General features: G+C 41.0%; 1 protein-coding gene across 4 annotated transcripts in view; it reads left to right on the plus strand.

Annotated features, from left to right (window-relative positions):
* Positions 1–19,254, plus strand: part of IQCG (IQ motif containing G) — a 48,182-nt gene that overhangs the window by 15,726 nt on the left and 13,202 nt on the right. For all 4 annotated transcript variants that reach the window (XM_025990227.2, XM_025990225.2, XM_072728958.1 and 1 more), the window contains exons 6-7: positions 6,442–6,523; positions 17,692–17,853. In XM_025990227.2, coding sequence (XP_025846012.1) covers positions 6,442–6,523; positions 17,692–17,853 — 244 coding nt within the window. The remainder of the gene's footprint in view (positions 1–6,441; positions 6,524–17,691; positions 17,854–19,254) is intronic.

A 19,254-nucleotide genomic window follows, 5' to 3' on the forward strand; every position in this document is an offset into this window, starting at 1 on the left:
AAGAATAAATTAGAGGTGCACCTGAGTAGGTCAGTCAGTTGAGCATCCAACTCTTGATTTGAATAAATGAGAGCTCTATGATTGATCAGAGGAATTTTATTCATATGCAGATAAATGGAAAAAGCTACAGTATTATGTGTATAATATCAATTTTTTTCTTTTTTTTCTTTTTTTTCTTTTTTTTTAAGTAGGCTTCATGCCTAGTGTGGAGCCCAACATTGGGTTTGACTCATGACCCTGGGATTAACACCTGAGCTGAGATCAAGAGTCAGACACTTACCCAACTGAATCACTCAGGTGCCTCTGCAATATGATTAAAAAAAAAAAAATCTCATCCATATATATAAGAGCATAGAGAAAGATGTGGGAGGATATACATCAAAAGATTTAACATTGCTTACTTCACAGGAGGGAATTGGACGGGATTCCTATTCAGTTTTGAAATATTTCCTATTCAGTTTTGAAATATTACAATATGCACTTGTTACTAAGTAATTTCAAAAAAAGCTAATCAAGTAAGAAAAAGAAAAAAAGAAAAATATGTACTACTATTTGGAAGGGAGAAGATAATCTCAATGTAGACAGTTTGCTAGTGATTGATTTTCCATATGATTACATAGTGATTATGTATGATAATCTCTTCTTTTAGTTTTTCTTCCAATTAGATAGGCATCAATTTAGATCTATTTAAGTTAGGAAATTATATATAGATTTGGGCAAATCAGTAACAAATTGTGATTGACACTTTTTAAATCACATTTAATGATAGATAAAAGAGAGAAAAGATTTTCTATTCAGTTCCTCGAATGAGAGCTCCATTGAGATAAAATTTATATCTTGTTAAAGACATTATTCAGACCTGTTAAAATGTAATAGGGAGAGAGATTAGGCTCAGCTCTGAATACAGTAAAGGCAGCTGAGGGTTTCTACCATTGAGAACAGTGAGGGTGTCAGTGGATGGAAAATCACTAAGAGACATAAAGAGTAGGGGATTCTTGGTAAACTAAACAGGATTCTTGCTGAAAGCACACCAAAGGCGTAGACATCAAGGGTTGGGGATGAGGAATTTGATCAGATATCCAGGGTGATCAGATGTCAAGGGTGGGGGATTCTCTCTAAACTAACTTAGCAGAAATCTTGCTACACTTGGTGATGCAGGCTGAAGGCAAGGAGAGGAGCCAAGGTCAAGGCCTACTAGAGAGGAAGGCTCAGAGAAGCATGATTAGTTTGGTCAAGGAAAGAGTCTGTCAATACCATAACATTCATCCTCTTAAAGTGTACAATTTGGTGGTTTTATTCACAGTTGTGAAACCATCACCACTATCTAATTCCAGAACATTCTCATTCCAAAAAAGAAAGCCTATACTCATTAGTACTCACTCTCCATGCCTCTCAGCTCATCTATTTAGTTTTTTTTTTTGTTGTTTTTTTTTTTAATTTATTTATGATAGTCACACACACAGAGAGAGAGAGAGAGGCAGAGACACAGGCAGAGGGAGAAGCAGGCTCCATGCACCGGGAACCTGATGTGGGATTCGATCCAGGGTCTCCCGGATCGTGCCCTGGGCCAAAGGCAGGCGCCAAACCGCTGCACCACCCAGGGATCCCTCATCTATTTAGTTTTAAATGAAGCTTCTCTTAGTGATAATTGTCTTCACTAATAGTAAAATCTTACAAAATAATAAGAAAAATACCAGTATGTAAAAAAAAAAAAAAAGGATAAAAATAATGTGAGTCTTGGAGAAAGCCCTACATAGGGCCTGCCATGGAATGATTTTTCCTTCTTCTAGCAGCAGAGAGCACGAAAGACATACTTATGCATTCTACTCGGGACATGTGTGCATATATGCCCCTGAATAAGAATTAATAACGTAAAAATCTTCTGTTTAAATTCCATTTGGTTAAGAATTTAAGAATCATTTTCACTTTTTTTTTTTTTTAAGTAATCTCTATACCCAACATGGGGCTCAAACTCACAACCTCGAGATCAAGAGTGGCATGCTCTTCTGACTTGAGCCAGCCAGCTGCCCCTCACTTATTTTTTAATATGTATCCCACTTCAGTATTATTCAGGGGAGACACACCATGTGTTTCAAAAGCAAAAGGAAGGAGACAATTTGCCAGGTTTTAAGGCCTTTTGACATTTTGGTCAGAAAGGTCAAGATGTATGAGGTATCAGTTTCATCGTGGTCACTCAAGCTCTACTCTAGAAAGGTGAACAAAAGGAGCCAGAACAGCCCCTCTGCTTGCTGAAATGGTCACCTGGATGCTCCTTATTGGAACTCAGCCGTAGAACATAGGTCACTATTAAGGTGCAAACCGCACCAGCACTATTCCCATTGGTAGCAGAAGGGTGTACAGATACCATGTCAGTATTGTTCAGGCATTGCTTTTTTTCTTTTTTTTTTTTTAATAGACTTAAGTTTTACATTTATAGAAACATTGAGCTGAAACTAGAGTTCCTGTATCCCTTTTCATTAACATCTTACATTAATGCAGTGCATTTGTTGTCATCGATGAATCAATATTGATACATTATTATTAACTAAAGTTCATAGTTTACATTGGGGATCACTCTGTGTGACACATTCTAAGGGTTTTGACCAATGTGGTGACCTGCATTTACCACTGCGGTTTTATACAGAATAGTTTCACCGCCCTAAAAATCCTGAGTTTTACCTATTCATCCCTCCTGCCCTCCCCCTGGGTCCCTGGCAACCACTGATTTTTTTTTTTTTTTTTTTTTTTTTTTTTTACAGTCTTCATAGTTTTGCTTTCTTCAGAATGTCATGTAGTTGGAGTCATACAGTACGTAGCTTTTCCAGATTGGCTTCTTACACTTAGTATTATGTGTTTAAGTTTCTCCCATGTGTTTTCCCATGACAGCTCATTTCTTTGTCAGCACAGAATAATATTTTATTGTCTGGGGGCACCTGGGTGGCTCAGTCGGTTAAACTCTGCCTTCAGTTCAGGTCATGATCCCAGAGTTCTGGGATCCAGGTCCACATGGGGCTTCCTGCTCCACAGGGAGCCTGCTTCTCCCTCTCCCTCTCTGTGCCACTCCCCCTGCTTGTGCTTGCTCGTGCACGCGCTCTCTCTCTCTCTGTCAAATACCTAAATAAAATATTTTAAAATAATAATATTTTACTGTGTGGATATACCACAGTTTATTCACATACTGAAGGACAACCTGATTGCTTCCAAGTTTTAGCAATAACTCAATAAAGCTACTTTAAACATCTACATACAGTTTTTTTTTTTTTAAGATTTATTTGTTTATGAGAGAGAGAAAGAGAGAGAGAGCTGGGGGGAGAAGGGCGAGGGCAGAGGGAGAGAGAAACTAAGCCAACTCTGCACTGAGTGTGGAGCACAACGCGTGACTCAATCTCATGACACTGAGATCAGACCTGAGTCAAAACCAAGGGTCAGATGCTTTAACTGACTTCACCACACAGGCACCCCTCTGTGTACATGTTTTTGTGGGGATCTAAATGTTTGATTCGTTTGAGGAAATACCAAGGAGCATAATTGCTAGGTCAGCATTTGGTGGTGTCAATCTTTGGATTTCTGCCATTCTATTCAGTGTGTAGTGGCCTTGCTGCTGTTTTAGCCGGGCATTGCTTTAGAGAGAGAATGCAAAGTGGGCTGACTGGTCTGTATCTCTCAAGGTGCTGAAATTTCATTGTGATGAAAAAGTGCAGTCTGATCCGGAGGGGTGAGACATCCTTTGATTTGGCCTATCTAAAAATGATAGGAAATGATAGGATAGACCGCTCACTGAGGAGGACACGTAAGGGGCCAATAAACATAAAATAAATGTTTACCTTCAAGTCATTTTTCATTTCTCACGCTGGCCAGTTTTCTTCTTTATGTCAAACAACACTAGTGGGCATATAGTTTTAGATGTAATCTATTGGTTTTTTTCCATTCCCCTAGAATAGTTAGAGCATAATTTTTGGTTAAATTAATACTTAGTATTTTGATGATGATTATTTTTTATAAATAGTCGAAAGAGGGGACATACAATATATATAATGATTAAATTTTCTTCCTTGAACAGCTTTTTTTCTCCTAAAGTTAAATCTTGTCATTTTTTTTTTGTCTGTTTTGACATTTCTGTTCCAAATCCAGTACCCAACTCTTCACCAGAGCCCTGAAACTCTTTAAGTGTAGTCATACATATTAAGTCTTCCCCTTTTTTTTCTTTTTTTCCTTTTGAGACTTTCTTCCGTTCTTTCTCCCCTATTTGTTACTGTTGTTCCTAGGGCCTGCAGCATTGCTATAGTTTTGGGCCTTCCCTTCATCTCCTGAGATTTCCTTTTGATCCTGTTTTCTAGATCCCCATTCCTCCTCTTTTTTATGTGAATCTTTCATTTCATTGGAGGATGTCTTTCTGTAACTTCTTGAGCAAAGGGTGTGTGGAAGTTACATATATTAAGATTTTACATGTCTGAAAATATCTTTTTCTGTCCTCATACTTTGACTAAGTACAGATTTTTAGATTGAAAATCATCTCATAATTTTGAAGGCAATACTCTACTAATTTCTAGTTTCCACTGTAAATAACATTTATTTAACTGAATCTACCCTCGGGTTCTGAATTTATTATTAGAGAAATATTTTTCCTCTTTCTTATGTTTCTTGTAATCTGTAAATAGTAATTACATAATATATACTTCGGCAATGGCAATCTCAGTCTCATGATTCTGGTTAAGTACATGCTTTGTAAACATTCCTGAATAGCAGTACTTATCTAGATGCTATTTAGTGGTAACACGTCTTGGTTGTGCTACATATTGAATGTTTATGTACTTCACCCCTGCCTCCAACTTATTTGTTGAAATCTTAACCCTCAATGTGATGATATTAGAAGGTGGGACCCTTGGGAGGTGGTTAGGTCATGAGGGTGGAGGCCTAATGGATGAGATTAATGCCCATATGAAAGAGACCCCAGGGAGCTTCTTCTCCCCCTTTCATCATATAAACATGCAAGTGAAAATGACCATCTGTGAACCAGGAAACAGTTTCTCACCAGACACTTAATCTGATGGCACCTAGATCTTGGACTTCACAGCCTCCAAACTGAGAAATAAATTCTGTTATTTATAAACCATCCAAACTGGCTAGGCTGGGTGGCTCAGCGGTTTAGCGCCGCCTTCAGCCCAGGGCCTGATCCTGGAGACCCGGGAACAAGTCCCACGTCGGGCTCCCTGCATGGAGCCTGCTTCTCCCTCTGCCTGTGTCTCTGCCTCTCTCTCTCTCTGTGTCTCTCATGAATAAATAAATAAAATCTTTAAAAAAAATAAAAAAAATAAACCATCCAAACTGATATATTTGTTTTTGTTTTTGTTTTTTTTAAGATTTATTTATTTATTTATTCATGACAGAGAGAGAGGCAGAGACACAGGCAGAAGGAGAAGCAGGCTTCATGCCGGGATCCTGACGCAGGACTCGATCCTCAGTCTCCAGGATCAGGCCTGGGCTGCCCCTGATAGATATATTTGTAATGGCAGCCCGAGCTAAGATAGGTTTTATTTTGTTTATTCTTACTTTGTTTTGTTTATTGTTTTGTTATTTTGTTTTTCTTTAAAGATAATGGGATTACTAGAGATCAGCAGAATTCTGAGTGCAAACAGAAACAGTAACATAAAACAGTTATGTTCTCATTGGGACAGTACTGAATTTGAATCCTGCTTTGCCATTTACTGTTTGTGTGATCATGGCAAGGGCGTCAAGTCATGTCTTCTGGGAGATGCCAAGATGAGATTATTCATGCAAAGACTTTATCAGGGGAAGCACCTGAGTGAGAGACAATATGGAGGGAGCCTTCAGACTCAATGCGGAACTGACCCCAAGTGAAGATTACATGGAAGAGAATGCCCTGCCCTTCCTTTTCCCCTTCCTGTTCCCCCTCCTCTTAGCCTTTTCTCGGCAGCACCTATTTTAGATACAACACAGAAACAAAAAAAAATCCTCTTCTGGCTTACTAAAACAAATCGCAGTCTTCTGTAAAGTGTTGCTAAAAGTGTTCCATGGACCAACACCATTAGCAACATCTGAGAACTTGTTAGAAATGTGAATTGTGAGTTGTGGGGCACCTGGGTGGCTCAGTTGGTTTGGCATCTGCCTTGGGGTCAGGTCATGATGACAGGATCTTGGGATTGAGCCCCTGCTTCTCCCTCTCCTCTCTGCCTGTGCTCTCTGTCACTATCTCTCTCTCTGAAATAAATAAATAAATAAAATCTTAAAAAAAGAGAGAGAGAGAGAGAGAGAGATGCAAATTGCAGGGCCCCATCCCAGACCTGCTACATCTGTTTTTAAACACTGAGGATGAAAAAAAAAACAAAAACAAACAAACAAACAAAAACACTGAGGATGAGCTTTGTGCATGCTAGAGTTTGAGAAAGACACCTCTAAACAAATCATTCTTATTTCTTCTAGGGAGGAAAAAGGAAAAAAACAGATAAAATCTCTTCAAAAACATCTATTTACTGTCAAAAAGGAACGGCAAGCTGAAATACAGGTAAGAATCACCTGGCCAACACTGGAAGTTACTGAGCTAAAGCAGCTATGTAGAAGCCATCTTTCCTAAGCAAAGAAAAATTACATATGAGAAATTGTTGTTTCTCCCGGGATGCCTTTACTACTGAAAATATAAAGAGAGTAACTAGAGAGTTGCCTGGGATATATAAGTCAGACCAGGATAGAACTCAGGGAGACCCCAACACTCTGGGGTTGAGAATTCCCCTCCCATCCCACTCAATCAAACCACCTACACCCTCCCTACAGGAGACCTTGTCTCAGGCAGTCTCTTGTATTCCAGCATCCCACATGGGAGACTGTAGTCCCAGATGGGACATTAAACACACTACAAACCTCCTTATACATGATGGTTCAGTTTGATGTCAACTGTATTATATTCCAAGTACAGAGTAGATTTAATGGGCTTTTATGGTCATTAGGACCTAACCTTATATCTAATTTACCTCTGTAAGAAAATGCATCCTAAGTTTTAAGCAATAGACTTGTAAAACAATGTTTGGGCTACAGCATAGGTAGTTAGAAATTAATTCTATTAGGATGTCTAACACTATTAGCAGTTTAGAAAGTTACAAATTATGGCTTAATATCAGCTTTTGCCTAGCTATTTGGACAAGTTTATACTTCATATCAGGGAGTCTTCATTATTTCCTATATAGAAGTTAGAAGACTTTTTTTTTTAAAGATTTGATTTACTTATTTCAGAGAGAGAGGGGGAGAGAGAGCATGAGAAGGGGGAGGGCCAGAGGGAGAAGCAGACTTCCCGCTGAGGGAGTCCAACATGGAGCTGGATGCAGGACTCGATCCCAGGACCCTGGGATCATGACCTGAGCCAAAGGCAAACACTTTAACTGACTGAGCCACCCAGGCACCCCAGAAGTTAGAACACTATTTTTTTTAATTTTTATTTATTTATGATAGTCACACACAGAGAGAGAGAGAGGCAGAGACACAGGCAGAGGGAGAAGCAGGCTCCATGCACTGGAGCCTGACGCGGGATTTGATCCCGGGTCTCCAGGATCGTGCCCTGAGGCAAAGGCAGGCGCCAAACCACTGCGCCACCCAGGGATCCTAGAACACTATTTTAAAAATATATTTGGAAGAACTGTCTATGAAGGGTCATTAGCTTTTCTTCCAAGACACTATCTTTATGTCTTCTGAGCAAATTGCTTAATGTAAGATAATAAGAGACTTATTTTCTATTTACTAATTATAAAGTACCTTTGGTAATGACTTTTACATCATTATCTCTGTTAACCCTCTGCTTATTGCTTACATTTTTTTGAGAAACATTTTTCTTTTCTAGAGAGTTTCACAAAACTTGGTGTGAGCTTAGGTTTTCTAATGAATAGATTTTTTTTTTCAGAAGTTTCTTAGCTTTTTTTTCCCTGAACAAATCTCTGATTATTTAAAAACTCTTGCATTTCTTGACTATTAAGATAGAAGATATTTATATTAATTTCCTTTTAAGCGTCTGTATCAGATAATATGAAAAGAAATCTCAGGCTTGGCACTCTGCCAGTTAACTCCCTGATGTAACCATCATAACCACTTTTTTCCTCTTTCTTTAAAAAATTGCTGATGAAAAAAAAATTGCTGATGAGTAGAGTTTTCCAGGCAACCTCTAACACTTATTTGTGAAACTTATCCTCCTGGATGACATCTCAGCCATTACATTCAAGCAAAGTAAAACTAAAGCAGAATATCACTCAGATATTTTGATCATCAGCAGAGGAATAAACCAAGACTAGAAGATCCAAGGCAAACCTTTGTGGTTTTTTTAGATTATGATTTTAATTTACTTAGTAGTCTTTTACCTATACCCCTTTTCATTTTTAAACAAATGGTTGCTCTAGGGATTTCTTTTCATGATCTATTTAGCATTAATACTGTACCACTTCACATAAAATGTAAAAACCTTTCACCTATATATTTCCACTATTTCCTCTCCACCACTATCCTTTATTCTGTGTCTGTCATATATATTACATTTAATGTATATTACAAAGACAAGACAAAAAAATCAGGTTTTCATCTTAATTTATGTGTTTTTAAAAATTAAGAGGAAAATGGTTGTCTTACCCCGATATTTATCAATAAGCTTCCATCTGGTGTCATTTCCTCTCAGCTTAAAGAATAGTAAATCTTATTCCTTTACTATTTATTCCAATCCATGTTTGCTGTAAACAAGTCCTCTTAATATTCTTTTACCTAGAAATGCATCTATTTTGCTTTTGTTCATAGAGGATATTTTCAATGGGTATAGAATTTTGGTTTGACAGATTTTTCTTTCAGTACTTTAAGGATTGTCACTATCTTTTGGTCTCCATTATTTATTTTGAGAAGATAGTAGTTATTCGAATCATTGCTCTCCTGTATGTAATGGGTTTGCTTTTGAAATTTTTATTTTCATTAAAAAAATTTTTTAGATAGAGAGAATGAGTTCATGAGTTGGGGAGGGGTAGAAGGAGAGGGAAAGAGAGAATCCTAAGGAGGCTCGATGCCCAACATGGAGCCCAACAGAGGGCTACATCTCACAGTCCTGACTGAGATCGTGATCTGAGCTGAAATCAAGAGTCAGATAGATGCTGAACTGACTGAACTATCCAGACATCTCTTGAATTTTTTTTTAATCTTTAATTTTCTGCAGTTTGATTATACTGTTCTTAGATTTGCTTTTCTTCATATTTATTCTGTTTGGGTTTCACTTAGATGCCTGAATATGTAAATTTGTGTCTTTCACAAAATTTTTGAAATTTTCAGCCCTTATCCTTTTTTCCCTTAATTTTTTATTGTGGCAAAATACACATAACATAAAATATACCATCTTAACCATTCTTAAATGTACAGTTCAGTGGTATTGAGTATATTTCATTGTTGTGCAACCACCACCACCATCTATCTCCAGGACTCTTTTCATTTTGCGAAACTGGAACTATACCCGTTAACCAGTAATCTACAATCCCCCCCCCCCCTTAACCAGCCCCTGGTAACTACAATTTTACTTTCTGTCACTATGATTTTGACTACTCTAAGTACCTCATGGAGGTGCAATAGTACCGTATTTGTGTTTGTGACTGCCAGCCAGTAAATTTTCAGATAGTTATAAATTTTCATTTGCTTGCACAGGTCCTACTAGAACCCCAATTTTCCCTATTGGACTTTTTTTTTTAATTTTTTTTTTAATTTTTATTTATTTGTGATAGTCACAGAGAGATAGAGAGAGAGGCAGAGACACAGGCAGAGGGAGAAGCAGGCTCCATGCACCGGGAGCCCGACGTGGGATTCGATCCCGGGTCTCCAGGATCGCGCCCTGGGCCAAAGGCAGGCGCCAAACCGCTGCGCCACCCAGGGATCCCCCTATTGGACTTTTTTATATTGACCTGCAGGTCTCTCTGTTCCTTAAAATTTTTTTTCTCTTTGTTCATCTGATTAAATAATCTCTATTTGTCTATTTTCAAGTTCACTGACTTTCTATCACCTCCATTCTGCTGTTAAGCCTTTCTAGTACTTTTTTAAAAATGCATTTAGGGTAATGTATTTTTAATTTTAGAATTTCCATTTAGTTCTTTTTTTATAGTTCTCTTTCTCTGCTGAGATTTTCTGTTTTTTATTTATTATGAGCCTATTAGTGTTTATTGAGTTTTCTTTAAAATCCTGTCCTCTGGGATGCCTGGTTGGCTCAGTCAGTAGAGCCTACCACTCTTAATCTCAAGGTTGTGAGTTCAAGCCCCAAGTTGGGTGTAGAGATTACTTAAAAAGAGAAAAAAAATTTTTTAAGATTTTATTTATTTATTCATGGGAGACTGAGAGGCACAGACACAGGCAGAGGGAGAAGCAGGCTCCATGCAGGGAGCCCGACGTGGGACTTGATCCCAGGTCTCCAGTGTCACACCCTGGGCTGAAGGTGGCGCCAAACCACTGAGCCACCCAGGCTGCCCCACTTACAAAGAAAATTTTTTAAAGAGATTTTATTTATTCATGAGAGACACACAGAGAGAGGCAGAAACATAGGCAGAGGGAGCCTGATATGGGACTCGATCCCAGGATTCTGGGATCACAACCTGACCTGAAGGCAGACGCTCAACCACTGAGCCCCCCAGGTGCCCCTAAAAACAAAATCTTAAAAAATCCTTGTCTGCTAATTCCAACATTTGACATTTTAAGGTTAATCTCTCTTGAGTGTGGTCATAGTTTTCTTTTTCTTCAGAATGGAGTAATTTGGGCATGTGCCTTCGACACTGTGAATGTTATGTTGTAGAGATTCTGCATTCTGTTCTATCTCCCAAAGTGTACTGACATTTTTGTTTTAGTGGTCAGTTAACTTGGTTAAATTAAAGCTAAAAACTTTCACCTACATTGGGCAGTAGCTCAAGTCTCAGTTCACTTTCTTTTATTCTTACCAAGACTGCCTGCATTCTTCTTGGCACCTGTGTGCCTCAGGAGTCAACCAAAGATTTGGACAGAATTTATTTACCAAATGTGAAGTTTCCTTTCTCTTGTTCAGCATTATTGAAAATTATTTGGCTGTGATTGTCCAAAATCTGTTTTCTGGTATTTCGGAATAAAAAGTTTTCACTGCTTCACACATGCCACCACCACCACCCACTGCATAGCGTAGTGCTGACTGTGGTCTAATCGACCTCATAAAAAGTCGGAAATTCACCACATGCTGTACCCTACTTACAACTGTCTCCTCCTTCCAGAATCTGCCTGATTTAGTACACTCCCCAGTGTTTTTATGTAATTTCCTTTTGTATGAAGTCTAGAGTTTATAATTATTAACTGTGTGAGGGTCATTCTTTTAAGAGTTTATTGGCAATAGTGAAAGTAGAATTTCTTTTTTTTTTTTTTTATTTATTTACTTATGATAGTCATACAGAGAGAGAGAGAGAGAGAGAGAGGCAGAGACACAGGCAGACGGAGAAGCAGGCTCCACGCACCGGGAGCCCAATGTGGGATTCGATCCTGGGTCTCCAGGATCGCGCCCTGGGCCAAAGGCAGGCGCCAAACTGCTGCGCCACCCAGGGATCCCGAAAGTAGAATTTCTAAATATTCAGTTAGGAGATAGAACTTGGGATATATAAGGAACCAAAGGAAGGCCAGTTTAGCTGCTAAAGTTTGGAAAGAAAGGGAGTGAGTAGCATAGATGAACCTAGAACAGGACACAGGGAACAGATTATGGAGGGCCTTTTAAGCCACGCTTGTCTGGGCAAACATCATCAATGGTTGCCATCTAGGTAGGGGAGCCTCATCATGTAAGAAATCTGTCTTCTCCCTGGGGAGTCAGGGTTTGGACCATGTTAAAATTCTGGGTTTGTAATCTTTGTTGTTGTGCTTCTTAGGGCTATTTCTAATCTACTCCAGACCCATGGCTTTATGCTGACCTGGAGTTTCTTTAAGCAGTTACCTTTACATCATCCTGCTGCCTCTGGCACATACAATAAAGCTTTCCAGTACTGGAGCTGCCACTGAGATATTTAGCCTGGGAGACAGTCTCAAAACAGGGTGCCAAGGAGGATTTATTTTTCTCCTGGGCCTAGGGCTTCTCATTTCCCTTAAGTTTATATATGTATTTACATATGTGTGTGTGTGTGTGTGTGTGTGTGTGTATACACACATCTCTTTCTCTCAAATAAATTTATTTTTAGAATAAGCACTTTGTTTTCAAAATTTTATTTATTTTAGAGAGAGAGAAAGAGCAAGCATGAGTGGGAGATAGAGAAAGAGGGAGCTCCACTGAGCAGGGAGCCCAATGCGGGGCTCACTCTAAGGACCCCAGGATCAGGGCCTGAGCCGAAGACAGGTGCTTAACCAACTGAGCCACCCAGGCATTCCACAAAATTTAGAAAGAAAGAAAGAAAGAAAGAAAGAAAGAAAGAAAGAAAGAAAGAAGTAAATGAAGATATAGAAGGCATGCTTGCTAATTCGCAAGCAACTCAAAGCTGGTATATGATAAATAATAGACATCAGAATTCAGAATCTTCTTGATTATTAGAACACTGAACTGATTCCAACAGGATGCAGAAGTGAAACGAAAGGCCTTATTTTGTTCAAAAGATTCTTATAAGTTGAGAATTGTGAAGACCTAACTTGTCTTCAATAGTTTCATTAGGTGCTTAGCCACGTTCTAACATGAATCCCTGAAGTGGGGCTTTACCACTTTTTGTTGTAGTAACAGCATTATTTATTTATTTTTAATTTTTTAAAAAAGATTTTATTTATTCATGAGAGACACAGAGAGGCGGAGACACAGGCAGAGGGAGAAGCAGGCTCCATGCAGGGAGCCCGATGCGGAACTCCATCCCAGGTCTCCAGGATCACTCCCTGGGCTGAAGGGAGCGCTAAACCGCCGAGCCACCTGGGCTGCCCATAACAGCATTTTTTTAAAAAAGATTTTATTTGTATATGTGTGAGAGAAAGAAAGAGAGGAGAGAGAGCAAAGCAGGAGGAGGGGCCAGAGGGACAAGCAGATTCCCCAATGAGTGTGGAGTCCCATCCCAGGGCCCTGGGATCATGACCTAAGCCAAAGTAAGACATTTAACCAACTGACTCACCCAGGTGCCCCATAGTAATAGCATTTTAAAAATATTTAAAAAAAAATATTTTTAGTAATATCATTTTTAAAAGGTACCTGCCTTCCCATCTTCTGTAGATATCCTAGAGTCTTCCTTTTGCAGTGCTGCTTCTACTGAGTCGCCATCAGGACCCTGACAATCATGACCACACAGTCTTGTGAAAAGCATTTGAAGCGCTTCTTTGTTTTGATTACTATAGTTTGCGGCACTGTTTATACAACAGGGGAAAAAATACTCCCCTGTCCTCTGTTACACTTAATCATTTATAATATTGTGTATAGTGTTAGGCATTACATTTAAAGGAGTTTACTCAGAAGAGATCAGTCAAGATAGTGAGGTGTATGGAAACTTTATTACAAAAGGAAATAAAAGAAATTGGTACAATTGAAATGGGAATAGTTCAAGTGGAAATGAAGTAATGGGTGGAATTGGGGCCTGAAACTTTAGAAGTTTGGACGTGACTGTGTTTTATCTGCATCTTAGAAGGGGTGACTCTGTAGCTCAGAGTGTATTGGGAGACCGTTCCAGAATCAGCCAGTATTCTTAGTCAGACAGAGACAAATACAGATGTTAACTTCATACAGAATTGTTTTGTTTTTCTGTGGCTCTTTTTACTTTAATAGATCACATTCCCATTTTCCTTTTTCCATCCAATCAAACTCTCATCTCAACTTTGTGTTCAATTATGAAAATGGACACTAGCATTAAAATTCTTTGGCTCACACTTTTGTGGCAGCCATCAGAGCCTTATTAACTATAATTGGTTGACTGCTTGTTTCCATTACTAAATCCTGTTCCTCTGAATTCAAATAACAAGTACAGATCTGAAGGCAGTTTGAGGATTTGTAAGTAAAGTTTGCTCTGCAAACGAAAACCCACAAATATGCTGCCTCAGTCCACAGACCTTGATCACGGGGAAGGTTGCAGACACCCTGGACAAGCAGGGTTATGCTGGTGGGTTGTGGTGAAGACAGATCTTTTCTTAGGGAGCAACTTAAAAGGAGTTCATACAACGGACAACGACCCTGGGCCGTACCCCACTGCTTGTAGGCCGCCTCTCTTTTGTATACTGCGGGTGAAGATCCCGGGTGACGCTGCAGTGCACCTGGTATGCTTTGATCAGGATTTGACCATCACTAGTCTGTCCATATTTTACATCTTCTTCTGTTCCCACATGGTCACCACAGGAGGCCACAAGTTGTGCTGAACAGCAGTACAGGAGGGAATAATCTGAGGCGCATGACGACGGCACAAAACCAGATGCCTTTGGCTTGGCACAGGGCAGCTGTAGACCAATGTCAAATGACCTTACTAAGTTATATAATGCAGCACCTTTTGCTTGCCGTAGGCAGAAACTCCTAGAGTTTTAACTCTGCATTTCTGATCTTTGTATTTTTACTCTGAAAGACTTGATATTCAGCTTGAAAAAGACAACTGACCAGAACATTTTCTTGAGTTTTTGAAAGTGTATCTTTGTATGGATGCTATTTAATGAATACCTAACTGTTCCACATGGTCAGGTTCTGTGAGAAACAAAATCACGATCATTTATATGGGCTGAGGTTTTCTAGAAAAGGCTTTCTGGACATAAGTGATATATAAGCAGGGCCTCGAAGAAAGACTGAGTGGTTAAGCAGGTGTACAGATTCCGGCCCGTGAGGATGGGAAGCCATCCCATTCCACTCTAACTGAAGCTTTCCAAAACTCCAGACTTGGTCGCCGACCGCCTTACAGCTTGAAGTAGAAGGGAGCAGAGAAGCAAAATGGCAAGAGACGGGAAAGGGAAGTGTAGAGAAAAGGAAGGGGCAAAAGTGAGCCCCAAAAGACCCCTCTAAAAAGGAGTTTAATGCACATTTGTTGGCTTGTGGGAGGCGCTGGCAGGATTTTACTATTAAGAGTCTTGGGTTAAAAAATTAAAAAAAAAAAAAAAGAGTCTTGGGTTAAATACATCACACACAAGCCTGCAGCCTGTAGCAGGTGGAGAAGGACTGCCCCGTGTTACCACCGGGGCCTGTGGCTGTGCGGGGCTCGGCGTGATGGGGCGACTCCGCGGTAACCCCAAGTCCGACAAGACGAATTGGGGCCTGTGGGCCTCTATCTAACCGTGTTCGCTTTTCACTGTGGATGATCTTTTTTATTTTTTAATATATATATATCTAAAGATCCCAGAGAGAGAGAGAAAGAGAGGCAGAAACACAGGCAGAGGGAGAAGCAGGCTCCACGCAGGGAGCCCGACGCGGGTCTCTATCCTGGGACCCCGGGATCACGCCCTGGGCTGCAGGCGGCGCCAACCACTGGGCCACCCATGCCGCCCTCCCCGGGAGGATCTTGACCAATGTGTGCTCCGTCTCCGCCCCTGATGCTTAGCACTAAGCCCGCCCGGCTTAATTCTGACCACAGTTGAATATACATGTGTAGGTGCACATTTACATTCTGTAAGAAAGAGGACCTGAACTCGAACTCTTAATCATAAAACATCAAATGGCCATATATCCACCACCAAACAATTTCTAAATAATAAATAAATAAATAAATGGTAAAGTATTTATTAAAAAAGACAAACAAACCCCCCACCGTCGCACAGGTGTGGGCCGCTGTTTCCGGCCGGTGCGATGCACCTGCTGCGGGGCCCGGGGCGCCGCCTTCCCGCCTGTCCGCTCCGGCCGGAGATTGCCCAGCCCTCTGCGGCCCCACGACTTGGACCCGTATTTTTCCTCTTCCCTAGACACCTCCTTGGCCCCACTCTGCGTATTACCTGCATACTCACTGCTCAGGCGCCAGACCCAAAGTTCCTTTCTCAAGGAATCCTCCTCTCGCCCCATCAGAGGAGGGCACCGCCTGTTACCCTGCCATGGGCCTGTGGTCCTGGTCGTTAGCAGTGCTTTGCATCTCTAAAGAAAGGTGTGCGGGACTTCCGGGGCGCAGGGCAGGGTGGGGGGCTCAGCGGTTGAGCCTGTGCTTTGCCCCCAGGGCATGACCTCGGGGTCCTGGGATAGAGACCCGAGTCATCTCCCTTCAGGGAGCCTGCTTCTCCCTCTGCCTGTGTCTCTGTCTCTCTCTCTGTCTCTCTGTCTCTCTGTCTCTCAGGAATAAATCAAATCTTTAAAAAAAAAAAAAAGCTTGCTTTTTTTTTTTAAGGTTTTGTTTATTTTTTTAAAGATTGATTGATTTGAGAGACCGAGAAAGAGAACAAGCTGGGTGTGGGGTGGAAGAAGGGCAGAGGGAGAGAGAATCCTGAAGCAGACTCCTTGCCATGCAGGTCCCCCCCCCTGCCCCCAACACGAGGCTGATCCCACGACCCCAAGATCATGACCTGAGCTGAAATCAAGAATCGGCTGCCCAACTCCCTGAGCCACCCAGGTACCACCTAAGGTGTTATCTTTAAGTAATTTCTGCACCCAATGTGAGCTCAAACTCATAATCCTGAGATCCAGACATTCCACTGACTGATCCAGCCAGGCGCTCCAAAAGGTTTGTTTGACTTTAATTACAGTTGTATGGCTAGATCGTAAGCTCTGTGGGGGCACGGACCATGTCTATTAGGTCTCCCCTGTTTAACTTAGTATGGTATAGAATGACTATTTTTTTTATTTTTTATTTTTTTTAAATTTTTTTTAGAATGAATATTTTTTTAATGAATATTGAAACCTTAAAATTGCCAAGCACTTTGTGACCTGCCAAGGGTTTTCACATACTCTCAATTAATTCCTTATAATCACTTGCTGAGATATTCCAGGCAGGACAGATAGTAATGAAGGTAAGACTTAGAGAATTTTTTTTTTAATTTTTTTATTTATTTATGATAGTCACACAGAGAGAGAGAGAGAGAGGCAGAGACACAGGCAGAGGGAGAAGCAGGCTCCATGCACCGGGAGCCCGACGTGGGATTCGATCCCGGGTCTCCAGGATCGCGCCCTGGGCCAAAGGCAGGCGCCAAACCGCTGCACCACCCAGGGATCCCAAGACTTAGAGAATTTAACTGACTTGGCTAATACAGCTGTTGGGGGCTTGGGTGGGAAGACACCTGATTCTCTTGATCATTTAGACCAGTGCTCTTTCTACCAAAATGAAGTAGTAATGGGAAATCTTTGTGCATACAGACGACCCAGATAGTGCACCTAGGAAAGAATCTCCCATTCCTGATGCTTAGAACTACTTCTCCTTCATTTTCATCTATACTATCCATGATTATTGGCTAAGTTTCCTACAATGCAGTAACAGAAAAATAGATTCAGTTTCTTGTTGATTTATAGATACAAAAGGTAGGCTTCAGTCATTGGCTGAACTGAATGGAGGTAGAATGTATTTTATTTATTTTGTTATTTTTAAAATTTTGTTATTTTTAAAAAAGATGTATTCATTTTAGAGAGAGAGGAGAGGCAGAGGGAAAGGGAGAGGGAGAGAGAGTTTTAGGCAGACTCCCCGCAGAGTGGGGAGCCCGATGCCAGGCTCCATCTCACTGCCCTGAGATCACGACCTGACCTGAAATCAAGAGTTGGATGCCCAACCGACTGAGCCACCCATGTGCCGCCTGAATGTATTTTAATTTAGAAAACTGGACTTACCTCTACAGAGTCGGAATGAATATATTGCTCACCTCAAGGACCAGTTGCAAGAGATGAAGGCAAAAACCAACATGGAAAATCGCTATATGAAGAGAAACACTGACCTGCAGATCTCCCAGACCCAGAAGAAATGTAACAGAACCGAGGAGCTCTTGCTGGAGGAGATAGAGGTAATCACTTCCTTTGGCACGAGCATGGTGCATGGCATGTGGGCTTTCACTCTTCATCTGCCTCAACTGACAGAGGAGGGAGGAAGAGGAGATTTTCTTGATCTGCTCCATCTCTCCTGCAACTCTCACATTTGAGATTGGAAATAAAAACAAAAGAAGGTCTGGTGTATTTGCAGGCAGAGATTCTGATAGGCTGTAGCCTACATCTTTTTGTAATGATGTCGAAAATCAATTGTACTTCCTTTTTTTCTTAAGAATTTATTTATTTATCCACTTTTATCCACGAGAGACACACAGAGAGAGGTAGAGACATAGGCAGAGGGAGTCGCAGGCTTTCTGCGGGGACCTCAATCTGGGACTCGATCCTGAGACTCTGGGATCAGTTCCCTGAGCGGAAGGCAGATGCTCAACCCCTGAGCCACCCAGGCGTCCCCCCCGCCCTTTTAAAGATTTTATTTATTTTCGGTTGTACTTTATTTGGTCACTTTATCTGTATTTTATAAAACCACTTGCCATTTTTCCTAGTAATTAGGGCGAAACAAGATCCTTATTAAGTGTGGGTTTTGCTGCTGCCTTCCTCACCCCACCGGTACCTTTTGTACCTCCAGTAAGAAATACAAAGTCAAGAGAGCTGAACTTCATTCAAACCTAAATTTATAAAGATGAGAAGTCACAGTGGAAAATATCAGGAGAAAGACACAAGGGGTAGACCCTCCTTAGAAAAGGAAGGCTAAAATGGCTAAATGAACAATGGGTTGGTGAGAGGGAGCAAACATGGGAAGTGCCATCTGTGTGCAGGAGGACTGCTTTCTTTGGGCCCCTACTTAGTGCAAAGCTTACTCCCCAGGTATGGCGTAGGACTCGGACTACAAACCTTTCTTGTATCCTGGGATTTCCTTTTCGAGGCCTAAGAACCGGGTGCCCTTGAAACATTGTTTCTCTCCTTATCCAGGCCAGCAAATCATGGTCCTTTTGTCCTGGGCTCTGGCATGTGTCCAGCACAATGCCCAACACATGGCTCAGTGATGTTTGTGAACAGGAACTGGGTGGAAGGGAATTGATTTGCCACCCTAGTGCAATACAACAGGATTCTTGGGATCCAAGCTGGTTAAGAAAATCTGAGGGGCGCCTGGGTGGTTCAGTCAGTTAAGCGTCTGCCTGTGGCTCAGGTCATGATCTTAGGTCCTGGGATCAAGCCCCACGTGGGGGTTCCCTGCTTAGCAGGGAGTCTGCTTCTCCCTCTAGCTCTGCTGCTCCCCCTGCTTGGGCTCCATCTCTCGTTTTCTCTCTAATAAAAATTTTTAAAAGATTTTATTTATTTATTCATGAGAGACACAGAGAGAGGCAGAGACCCAGGCAGAGGCAGGAGAAGCAGGCTCCCTGCAGGGAGCCCAATGTGGG

This window comes from Vulpes vulpes, chromosome 1, assembly GCF_048418805.1.
Source record: "Vulpes vulpes isolate BD-2025 chromosome 1, VulVul3, whole genome shotgun sequence".
NCBI lineage: Eukaryota > Metazoa > Chordata > Mammalia > Carnivora > Canidae > Vulpes > Vulpes vulpes.